This window comes from Myiozetetes cayanensis, unplaced genomic scaffold, assembly GCF_022539395.1.
Source record: "Myiozetetes cayanensis isolate MyiCay16 unplaced genomic scaffold, myiCay2020 scf9, whole genome shotgun sequence".
Taxonomy (NCBI): Eukaryota; Metazoa; Chordata; class Aves; order Passeriformes; family Tyrannidae; genus Myiozetetes; species Myiozetetes cayanensis.
In genome coordinates this window covers 10,953,969-10,965,989 of record NW_026088185.1, presented here as the reverse complement: position 1 = coordinate 10,965,989, position 12,021 = coordinate 10,953,969, and the positions used below count along the sequence as shown (strand labels likewise).

At 41.1% G+C, this 12,021-nt stretch overlaps 2 protein-coding genes across 10 annotated transcripts in view; one reads left to right on the top strand and one right to left on the bottom strand.

Annotated features, from left to right (window-relative positions):
- Positions 1-2,019: 2,019 nt before the first annotated feature.
- Positions 2,020-7,152, bottom strand: NIF3L1 (NGG1 interacting factor 3 like 1). Its single transcript, XM_050340584.1, has 6 exons — positions 6,506-7,152; positions 5,631-5,793; positions 4,673-4,799; positions 4,150-4,288; positions 2,778-2,861; positions 2,020-2,390 (listed from the first exon to the last, which is right to left on the bottom strand). The coding sequence occupies exons 1-6, from the start codon at positions 6,939-6,941 to the stop codon at positions 2,206-2,208; spliced, it is 1,134 nt and encodes a 377-aa protein (XP_050196541.1). The 5' UTR covers positions 6,942-7,152; the 3' UTR covers positions 2,020-2,205.
- PPIL3 (peptidylprolyl isomerase like 3) overlaps positions 6,964-12,021 on the top strand; it is a 26,644-nt gene continuing 21,586 nt past the window's right edge. For 6 of the 9 annotated variants that reach the window (XM_050340593.1, XM_050340592.1, XM_050340585.1 and 3 more), the window contains exons 1-6: positions 7,261-7,338; positions 8,058-8,105; positions 9,468-9,542; positions 10,317-10,410; positions 11,075-11,142; positions 11,596-11,714. In XM_050340593.1, coding sequence (XP_050196550.1) covers positions 8,103-8,105; positions 9,468-9,542; positions 10,317-10,410; positions 11,075-11,142; positions 11,596-11,714 — 359 coding nt within the window. In that variant the 5' untranslated portion in view covers positions 7,261-7,338; positions 8,058-8,102. Of the gene's footprint in view, positions 6,984-7,199; positions 7,339-7,431; positions 7,456-8,057; positions 8,106-9,467; positions 9,543-10,316; positions 10,411-11,074; positions 11,143-11,595; positions 11,715-12,021 lie in introns of those variants that run through there. The other 3 variants (XM_050340591.1, XM_050340587.1, XM_050340586.1) reach the window with 3 other exon arrangements.

Sequence of the window (12,021 nt, the reverse complement as noted above, 5' to 3'; positions counted from 1 at the left end):
TTACTATGTCAAATATCTGAGCAAATCCTCATACAGTGTGCAGGAGCTTTCAAACTAGTTAGTAAAAACACATTGTTTCTTACAAGGTATCAAAATTAAGAATGCTTTGCCTGCCTTTTAATACCACTATATAGGTTTTGAAGAGAACCAAAACATCCCATGGAGTAATAGTTACCTCATCTGCCTCTCACTTACAGGAGCAACAGGGATGTACAGCCAGACTTCTGTTTGTATTAGAAGAAAACAGTGCATCTGCTTATCCCACTTTTAACTTGATTCTTCACATAGCTCCTTATTAGCTCTGCTGGAGAGAGTGATGGGAAAACTGGTATATGCCAGAAATACTTTCAAGCTTCTTCCTCCAGAAAGTTTTTCAACTAACATTCTCTACTGGTAGCACTTGCATCTGCATTTTACAGGCTGCAATTTCAAAACTTTGCAAAAAGCATCAGATCCTGCTTATCACTACTTAGGCTACTGTCACAGTCACTAAAAGCCACTAAACTGGGATCGAGGCGTTGTGACTTTCCCAAGTCCTGTAAGTTGGGTGTAGAGTTCAAGGACAAGAACTCTGCCACTTGAAGAGATTTCTTGGACAAACTGTAAACTGTAGCTAAGCACCAACCACATCCTATTTTTCAGTCCTTTGATTCTCTCCACAGTTCCTGTGAAATTCAGGATTTCATTTGTATTCCGAGTGCACGTGGAAGACACCACCTAACGTGTTTCCAGACAGCCATACCATGGTGCATTTTCCATGCAATTCTATCTGGTTTTCTAGATGTGAAATGTACTTTAAGGAAGTGCTATAATCATCCTGAGTTCAGAATTACCCACAGTTTTGGGACACTACCAGATGCCCATCCAGGCCAGGAGAAGGACTGCAGGAGGTACCACACAGCTGCTAAGGAGGGGGTTAAGTTTGTATCCGTTTTTGGCTGCTGTAATTCTGTGATGCAAGCTAGAGAAAGGTACCTTGAGTTAACTCCTGTGAGTTTTGTGTTAAAAGTGTTTTATCTGATTCCATGCTGTTTCTGGACAGTTAGCCCATCTCTGTGTTCGTTTTAGGTCTCTTGTGTTGTGTATGTACGAAGGCAGTGGCATTTTAATGTCCTCTCTAGCAACACAGAACCACGGGGAATGAAGACATTTCTTCCCCCTTCGGGTTCCTCAGCTGAGATGTCTGCATGGTACTGGTAAGCATGATAGCCTTTATATAGCCTTGGTAGCTTCAGATAATACCAGAGTCATCTCTTTCCACTTAAATGGAACTGGAACAATAACTGCAGTTATGCAGTAGAGACATTGCTTGATAAGCCAGTTTTATTAACTTAAAAGGATGGTGCCAAGATCTTTACCAATTTGTAATTGAAATATTTACCATCTGTAGATGCTATGATATGCAACTGTGAGATTTTTTTCCCTTAAAAAAACCCAAACAACAAAAAATTAACTTGAAAAATTAAACTCAAGCTTTATCAGTGGTGAAAAACGACTGGTTCAGTTTTAGCAATCCTGTAACTAAGAGCCACAATTACAGAAACTGTTTCTAAAAGAAAATAACAAAGGCACATTAAATTAATATACAGTTTTGTTAAGGAATTGAATTTTAACCTTCCAAAGCTTTTTTTGAGAGTCCCTCTATTAATGCAGCCTTTGAGCTGCATTAGTGGTAGATTGTGCAATTGAATACTAGTACCAAAAACCTGGTTTGTGTTCTGTATTTGCATCTGAGTGGTGCCTTAATAAAACTGTTAACTGAAACGGGTGATCCACACCCTCTCATTAAGTACTTTTTCTGAAATTTATTAGCTAAAATATCAGTGACTTACACTGGCATCATTTGACATAACTGAAGCGGGGTACAACTGTGTAAGCTTAAATCTGAAGATAAGTCAGGTTTTACATAATTTACCCAAACCAATCCTAGAATATCATGGTTATCGAACATATCTAAATAAGAGCAAGAAGTAACAGTAAATTTATTCAAGTGCAGCCCAGTAAGTGAGTGAACAAACCTTTGGTAGCCCAAAACAAGTATTTATTTTTCTGACATGACAAAATATACCCCAAACTTTGAGGGACCGTACAGTACAATCATTCTGCACTGAACCACTTGAAAACACCTCCATTAAGCTTGCAGCTGGACAGGTCTGTGCAAGATACCATGATTGACTGAATTCTCTCTCTATTATGTTTTTTCCCCTATGCCACCTGGAGAGGATCTCTGTCCTTCTCTGACACAACGATGTTGACTTTGTTCTGTAGGTGGGTCGCTAGCACGTCATGCAGCTCTGACAAGAAGCCTCGCTCAGTGTTACTGTGCTCGCACAGAATAACACTTATCCCCTTGGCAACTGCATCCAGAACGTCGTGGTGGGACATCTCTCCTGCCATTTTGAGAAAGAAATGTCATGTAGATCATTAATAGTACAGCTTAGGTAATATAAAAATGGAATATAATGTAGTCTACAGAATCTGCAAAGACTCTGTAGAGTCTTTGCAGATTCTGTAGACTACATTATATTCCATTTTCTGTTGGGGAATTCTGTAGGGAATGCCACACAGCCATGTGATCCACATAATCTCTATTTATTCTTCTATCATTCCAATAACTGATTGTTTCTCAATTATAAATAATAGGTAACTCTTTCTGGCCAAATCTTTCAACAACCGGTCAACTCCTTTATTTTTCCCCTGGCTTGTTTGTTTGTTGGTTTGTTTGTTTCTAGTGACTATTTTTATAAAGATAATGAAACAGCAACATCATTTTTTACCTGTAAGGTAGAGGTCAGCTTCTGTTCCCTTCAGGACACTGCTCCCAGAACCAGCACACAGAGCAGCTTTCTTCACTGGCGATTCTGCAGGACACAAGGTGCCACAGTTAAAACTCTGTCCAGCCCTCATGTCTGTACTGCTTAATTGTTTCACAGTAACTACCTCGATTTTATGGTCAATGTAAGTTTGTTGGAGTTGGTGACACATCTGTCAGTTTGAAGAGTCATGGGCTTATAACATCTCTGATAATGCAGCACAATCCTCTGTGATGGGTAGATTCTTTTCTTCAAGGGTAGGAAAGTTTTCAGAACACCACAGCACAGAGGCTGGTTGATGGCTAGTTTTCTCCTAGTGAGGTCTTATTTAGTTAGGTTTCTGAACTGATTAATAGGCTGCTACACTTTCCGGGACTTCATGTTCCACCATCATTAGTTTCCCAACTAATGGTGCCATTAAGGCAGCATTTTCCCTCTGAGATATACTGGTTGCTAACTTTTAGCTCTCACAAGGCCAGTCTTAATGCAAGCTGAAAACTGCTCCATGCCATTAAAAATTTGTCCATTTGCTGTGATAGCTATTACATGTGACAGGAAATTTAATTCTTCATATACATTCATACACAACACAGTTTTCAAATTCTGTTAAGGTTTTACAGTATGTTGCCTTGCAATTACTGTTCATTTAAGTGAAGTCATATCACTTCATTCCCACACCATGAGAGGCTTCAGAATATTTTGGGGATTTTTTAGTGCAATTGACAGCAAAGAGGCTTCTAATAAGACTTTTGTCTCCTAAGTTACAAAGAGTTTTCAACAGATTTGCTCTCACAAATTCTAGTAGCTGTGATGCTTGGAGATTAGGATAGGTAGCTGGGATAAGAGGATGCTTGCTCCACAGTTTTCTAATGACTCCAGTGTTTGAGCTGGTTCACCTTTTTGCCTTATCTTTCATCAGAACATGAAGTGTCTTACTATTTTGAGATGGTTTGAAATTAACACTCAGCCACAAGGGGGGAATGTATAATGAAACAGTACACCTCTGTGTCTGATATCCTGGGCAGCAAAACAAATTTTAGTAATTATGTAAATCATGAAATAGCATATCTTGTATTTGATTTGTGCTGTCCCTTCTTCACTGCGTCAACCAGTGTAAAACAGAACTTCCCACAGAAAGTACAGATGAGTTTCTTTCTGTATGGTCGTACTGTCTAAATTTTAAGATGCTGTTTCCTGGCATTGCTTCATAGAGCAGGTTTACTTGGAAGTAAACTTGTTTAAGACAGCAGTATTTGCCATTCACACACACACTCATCCTCCTTATCTTCCTGGAATGGCAGTTCTAAGGGACAGTCTAACTTGCAGGCCTGTTTACCTCGTGTCTTGCCCGTTCCCACGGCTACGCGGACGTGAGGTAATTTTAGGTGGCTTTTGATCCGCTCAATTATGTCTGACAAGGAGACTGGCTCGCTCAGTGTGCACAGACGTCCCATTCCAGTGTGGGGAAGAAGAGGCTGCAAAGAAATTAAAATCACTGTGAGAAAGCTGACCCCAGAAGCTTGCATTGCTTTCCATACTGTACGAAGGTGAGTATCCTGGGCATTCAGGAACGTCTCTGAACTTTACAAAAATATGAGTGATGTCCTCAAATGCAACATACTAATTACACCAGCTATTGGAACTGATTTAATAATTAGCACAGGCCATCTAAATATTTTCATTGTTTTGGAAACCATGTGTCCATGGTTTTATGGCTTCATATCCCCATAAGCCAGTATTTCAGCTCATTGATGGGGTAGCACAGGAAAGCTGTGATGCTGCATTTCAGTGTTTGGGGCATTCAGCTCACACAAGTAATAGATTCACAGGTATTCACAAGTAATTCATGATTTTGTTACCTTTTGTAGCAAGAGAATCTCAGTCTTGTGATAAAGAAGGCTGTTCTGGGACAATAATGCCACCACCTCCAACAGTGCTTTCTGAGAGCAGTTCAAAGTGACTCGTGTTTGCTCCTCACCTTCAACCCTGCGGAAAGATATGCTTGGTGCTTGCTAAGAAACTAGATCAAATTTCAGCATTGTAATTATAAAACAAAGCTATTCTGCCTCAGTTGCTGTTTTACCACTGAGAAAGGAGCAAAGAAGATATTGGAATAGCCTAGCCTAGTTCACTCCCATGTTAAAAACAGATATGGGAATTTAACTCATCTGACCTCATCAAATTTCCTGTTAATACTCCTCTTTACCACCTCTAATCTATGTGATGCCAGAGTTGAGTTGCTGTTACCATTTAGCATGACATAGACTGATCAGAAAGGGACAATTATTCCTTAAGTTTCTAGGTCCGTTGCTGAAAAATATAGCAGCAATGCACAGAGTAACAAAGTGGTTTGTTGGCGAGGAGGCTCTGAGACGACCTATGAGATCTAAAATATGTCTGATTTATTAGGATAGCTCAGGGTTTTTATAGCATTTGTATACAAGGTTTTGCGACAAGAAGCACATAATTGGTTACAGATTACTGTCCAGATGTAAACATGCATTATAAATACCTTTATAATTGGTTATTAACAGGTAACAAGGCAATTAATTATTTACTTTATCGAACTCCACCTTCTTCTTGGCACTGATTTCCTTTTGTTCTAGCAAAAAGACCTGCAGCCATCTTGCCACCTATAACTTATAGTACCTATAAAACTATATAAAAGTTTATAAAAGTCTATAAAAGCATAACACAATATAAATTGCTCACACATACATCATGTTCCTCCCACAGTGGTTACAATAGTAAAGTACAGTTGCAGGAGCTTATTGTTTCAAATAGAAAGAGTACAACGCTAGAGAGCAGAGGACATACCTGGCTGGGAAAGTAGTGAGACAAGAGATCTCTTGGATGTCTTTGATTTTGGACAGCACTACTTCCAGATGCTCAGTGTCTGTGCAGAATTCTACCCGGTGAGTGCCCTCAGCTGGACAGCTTGGTGCAGTTGATGGATGCAGTGGGACCGAAGTACAGGCACCTGAGAAAACAGTACAAGACTGCTGTCTTATAAAGCTGGATAAGTATCCTAATACTGATTTAGCACGTATCCTAAAGAGATACAAGAAAAAAATGCAAATTTTACACTCTAATCCATTTTCCCTGACCAAAACTGAGGACATTTTGTCCTGTTGTTTCCATATTTTAAGTCCAAAGAAGTTGATAGATAAATTTATTATCTGTCATTCTTAGTGCCATCAATTTTATCCTAAGAATTGTACAAAACCAAAAATAGTTTCTGCTTTGTATGGCAGACTGGAAAAGACACAGCTGTTATAACCTATGAGTCATAAAAAGATAAAAATCTAAAATAATTTCAGGTAGCTTAAGTCCTTTGCAAACAATGAGCTCTTGTACTTTATAAATTAGAGGTGGTGATTTAAAGTCGGTGGTCTAAGCTTTGCAACCACAGCAGACAATATATATGCTCCACCAGTTCCAACAGTAGTCATCCACCAGTCATGGATTTGAAAATGTCCTCTAGTGTTTATATCTGGTATATATCACCAAGATATATTTCGTAAAATATGTTTAAGGTTCTTAGCAGTACTAGAAAAATATCGGGGGGAAGAAAGAACAATGAAGTCCTGTAAAAGCTTGAAGAAAGAAATGAGGAAAGGTCCTCACATAAAACAGCATATACCAATGAATAATTTTAACCTTTTTTTGGTTTGTTTTTAACAGAATCTCACCGAGTCCCTTTGTTAGCCAGTTATTAACTCCGTGAGGTATGGCATCGTACGCTGTGTGTGGAGAGTAAATCCCGATTCTGTGCTCCAGGGCTCGGACCACCAGCCGTTCCTTCCAGGTCTTCCACGTTACTCGCTTGAGCGGCGCGAATATAGGTGGGTGGTAAGAAAGAATAAGGTCTGCCTTCTTTTGCACAGCCTCTTCCATCACCTCCTCGGTGAGATCGTTAGTAAGAAAAAGGGTGTTCACAGTGTGGGGAGGACTCGGTTCCACCAGCAACCCCACATTGTCCCAGCTTTCCGCCAGAGAGAGGGGCGCGAAGTCATTCAGGGCAGAAACGAGCTCCCTGAGGTCCATGAGGGCGCGGGCGTGCAGGCGGCCCAAAGCACGGATGCGGTGGAGAGGCCGGCGAAGCAGCGCCGTGCCAGGCAGCAGCATGCAGCGACCTCAAAAGAGGGAAACAGGTCGGAACGAGCCTGGGTAAGGCACCGGCCGGAACAGCAGCGGAGAGCGCTCGGGCTCCCGCGGTCACGCCCCGCGCAACCCCGCACCCAAAGCGCGGAGCGGGAGCGTCATTCCCCTTCCCGCGGCAGCAGCGACCCGCAGAGCTCGGCCGTGAGGAGTCCCGTCCTCAGCTGAGGGCAGCGGGCGGCACCGCGCCCATTTCCCGCAGGGCAGGGCTGGCGCTGCGGGGCGGGACCCGCGCTGGCCCCGCCGCTTCCGCCGCGCTCCGGGCGCTGGGGCGGCCCTTGCACAGCGCCGCGTAGGGTGAGTGGCGGCCAAGGGGAGACGAGTCGCTGCCTCCAGACGGTCCGTCTGGATCCAGCCCCGGCAGGTTCAAACATCCTCGCCCGTGGGCGGGAGGGCCGGGGAGGAGCTGGGTGGCGGCGCCTCGTGTGGGCCGGGAAGGAGCCACGGCTCCGGGCTGCGGGTGAGGGGGAGCCGAGCGCAGGTGGGGACGCCGGAGCGGGCTGGTGGCGGCTTCCCCGGGCTCCGCGGGGGTTCACCGGGCAGGGCAGTGGATAGAGGAGAAATCAGCGCGTAAATCTTTTCGATTTCTACACAGATGCGATTCTATTAGCGCCATTCGAAACGCTTTATTTGAAAATGGTACTAAGATTAAGCAAGTCTGGTCCTGTGCTCGGATGCAGGTACCGGGCCATTGCAGCTGCTTACAGCTGTCAGGAGCCGGCTCCAGATCACATTTCCATTAACTACTGCCATGGGGCTTTTATCTGGTAATCTCTGCCATTTACTATTCTGCCAACTCTCATAATATTTGGAAAAACTTGTTGCTTAGTATGAACTTTCATCCTAGGAAAGGGTGTTTAGCACCTTCACCCCTTTTCTCTAAGTGATCTTTTTGTATTAATTTCTAGTTCTTTATATGGTGTGTAGTTGCTTAATGCAAGTAAAACTTATCCACAATCTCTTGAATGGCACTGTAGAACCGTGTGATGTAAAAGCATATAACCACACAAATGTTTTAGAATCAAAAAGAAATTGGGGTTGGCAGGGAAAAAAACTAACAAATTTCCTATGTTTTCTTTGCAGGAAATTGCTGTATATAAAGCTGCCTCAGCTTTTTGATAAGCAGAAATGGTGAGAACAAAAGCGTTTTTTATATATTTTCATTCTTTCATAAATGGTCATCTCTTGGAAGGTGAAAAGCTGCTCTGCATCTCAAAGGATTGCACATATTACTCTTGCAACCGGACTTGTCTATTGCAACCGGACTTGTCTATGCAACCGGACTTGTCTATTGCAACCGGACTTGTCTATCTCGCATTGGCCTTTTTAGCCATCAGCGCGCTTGTAGCAAGCGTGGGTAGAGCCCTTTCAAATCTTCGTTCGCGAAGCCTAGCCATGATGATGATGACTCTGATGCTGTAAAGAATTTGTAATGAAAAGTTTAGGTTTTCATTTCAGACTTATAAAAATATATAGTGAAAAGGAAAACAGGTCCATTTACATCAATCTAAAATATAATTAAACTTTTACTTCAGAGATCCTAAAATTTAATCCTACTGTGGCATATATTTGATAATCTAGTTTGGTTTCTTTTACCACAGAAGCATTACTCAAGTTGCAAGCCCTGCTTCGGTGTATGTAAACTTCTATACTTGCAGACTTTTAAAAGTTTAGCAAATCAGGAAATAGAGATAAGAGTGTACATATCTTAAACTGTACATACACCTTTTATAGCACCTTCATGGACACTGTGGGCAGCTGTCTCCTCTACTTGTATACTTTTGGAGTAGTATGCCAGTATCAACGTCATGCTGATTTTTGTTATTTTTCCTTTGCTCTTATCCCCACAGTAATTGTCTTTGCATTTTCATGGGAGCACTATGATATATGGGGCCTGTAGAGATATATTTGCTTAGGTGACTGGGTAACTGTGGTTTTAAATTTTGTAAAGCTAATTTATAAATTCTTAAGAAAAGTATGTTATTTTGTACATTTGCTTGTTTGTGAAGGCAGATTATATACTGCTGCCATTTAGAACTAGCTTTATCAGCTCAGAGGGCAAGTAACATAACCCTGCAGGCAAGTAACACACATCAGTTGCTCCTCTGTTTATAAATGAGTGAGGTGTGTGCACCACACTATCATCCAAATAGGTATAACCTTTATTCTTCACCTTTACAATCAAGTGACTGAGTAGGTCCAGTTTGCAAGTGAATAATGTATTTCTGGATTGTGACACCATAAAACAGCTTCTGCATTACCATTGCAAGCTTGATTTGTCCTGAACCTGAATGAAACCGAGTGCTTTCTGGTGATTTTACTGGAAATGTGGAAGGTTTGTGACAGTAGCCTTACTTGGCTTATGGCCAAATATTGAAACAGTGGTTATATGCAGTGGGAACTTGCTTATGTTCTTTGTGGGACTGAGAAATAAAACTGAGTCTGTAAGTATTCCATTACTGATTCAATTATTATTTTCTGCTTTTTGCTCAGGCTGTCACACTGCATACTGATGTAGGAGATATTAAAATTGAACTATTCTGTGAGCGTACTCCAAAGACTTGTGAAGTAAGTCAAATAACAGGAGCAGGATTGCCTGGTGTTGAAACAAAGCAGTAGAAATAGAGAAGACTGTAGAGGAGGTAGAGTGGCTTTTGCAATTCATCCTTTCACATACTGGAATACAAACATTTTACGCTGGTACAGTGTCTGTTCCACTCATGGAACTTGTGCATTGTGTCATACTGCCTAGAGTTTTGATGTCTGTTTCTGACTTGGTAAGGTTTAGCTAAGGGACACTTCTCTCGAAGTTCCAGCACCTCCCAAAGTGTCCTCTGCCCCCATGGGGAAATATGGCACAAAGCATGGCATTCCCAAATTTCCACAGGTTTGCTCACACTCTCACAGACTTGATTTTAGTTTAAAAGAGTGAGACTCCCAGTTTGTCAGAGGCCCCAGCTTTTCCTTTCTGCAATAAATTGAAATAATCTATTTTTTTAATGAAAAAGCTGAGGCATCAAGTTACTGATTACAGAATTACATGTGCAAAATAAAAAGCTGAATGGGAGTGACACTTCAGAGCATATCTCAGGCTTTCTGTTTGTTCCTCAAGTCAGAGAACCTTGCACTCTAAGATTTAAAATTCTTTGTATGTGTGACAGTGTCAAAGGAGTTTATTAATTAAGATTTGCTTGTAACTGTTCTGTGGCAACACTTGGTGGAATTCACATAGTCACGATGCAAAGCAGGGGTAAAAGCATTTGGTCTTGCCAATTCTGTCATTTGAGTAAGATGATACTATTTTTCAGTTGTTTGTTAATAGGGTGTGTTTGATTTCCGCAGAATTTCCTGGCTCTTTGTGCTAGTAACTACTACAATGGATGCGTATTTCACCGAAATATAAAGGGCTTCATGGTTCAGACAGGGGATCCATTAGGTAAATTCTTCTGTCTGGGTCTCTCTATAGAAAAATGTACATAAAAATAAAATGCAGAGCTATATAAGCAATTCTAAGTATTCATATTAAACCCAAAATGTAAATAAATAAAAATAAAATATTAAGAATGATTGCATTGGTGATAGAGGTTTTAGTGCTGAGATTAGTTTTCTGTGGTGGGCTTACAGAAGTGCAGTCATTACTCTGGTTTTAAATAACTGTGCATTCTACAAACTTGAGTTTTTCCAGCTGTTTCCACTAAATATGATGGATCTGTTGACTTACCAGCTGTTGAATGTGGAGAAGTTGCTACTCTGCTTATCTGGTTTCTGCTTGAAAGGCTACACTGCCTCTAAAGCATTTGGGGAAAATGTCCCAAACAGTGTCAGCTGTTGGGGAGAAAATCTGATTCATCTCTACGTCTGTTTGTACTCCCACTGAATTTAATCTGAGGATATGTCAGTGTTTTGCTCTGCTACTTAATAGGTGTTCATTACATAGAGTTAACTCTCTGTGCAGTGTCAAGAAACAAGAATTTAATCCCTGCCTCAAACTAATTAGAGCCCATCTAGGGTCTTTGTTTTAAAATGTCGTAACAGAACATAATTCCTGGATTTTTCAGTCTGAAAATCTGATAACCTCTACTGTGGTGCTTCTTTGTCAGGCACTGGGAAAGGAGGTAACAGTATCTGGGGCAAGAAGTTTGAAGATGAGTTCAGTGAATACCTAAAGGTATTTCTTTGCTTTCAATATGCAGTTATGTTTTCATATGAATTTTCTTTACAGGTTGGAGAACAATCAGCATAGTGTTGTACTGTATGAAACACCTCTTTTGTAATTGTAAAACGAAGTATAATCCTGTAGTAAAGGATAGAAAGCTTAATATTATTAAAATAGGAACAGGCATTTCTGTGCTTGGCAAGTTAGGTTTGAGGACTTTCATCACTGAAAAGAGAAGTAAAAAGGATTTGTAACAGCCTTTTTCATGCACTTAAGGCAAAGTAATTTTTTGTTCTAAGAGCAATCTTGAGGAGCTAATTATGAAATGTGATAGAATATATTAGCAATCAAGATTTGTTCTGAATAATGGCATTGAGGCAGAGTTCTGGGTCACAGAGCACTCTGTATGGGTTATTCCTGCTTTCAGAGATGTGTATTCACGCTGCGGTTTCTCCCCGTGTCCAGCACAGTGTCCGTGGGGTAGTTTCAATGGCAAACAATGGCCCGAACACCAACGGATCGCAGTTCTTCATCACTTACGGCAAACAACCGCACCTGGACATGAAGTACACTGTGTTTGGAAAGTAAGGATCCAACTGCTCGCCTCTTTATCAGTGTGTGGGAAGGACCTGACATGCAAATTCAGAAGCTTCTGGTTCTAAGACTCTTTAGAATATTGGATGTGTATGCATGTAAATGTACGCTCTTGCACTGGCACCAGAATTAGTTGCTCCAAAATGCTGCTCCCTTTTTCTTAGTGTTAGGGAATTCAGTGGAAATAGGCATATTAAAAATTACCTCAAAAATGTAGATTTTCTTTCTTTCTTTCTTTCCCTCACCCTCCCCCACTAGTTATTCCCTCTTGGCTTCTCATCCATTCCCGAATGGATG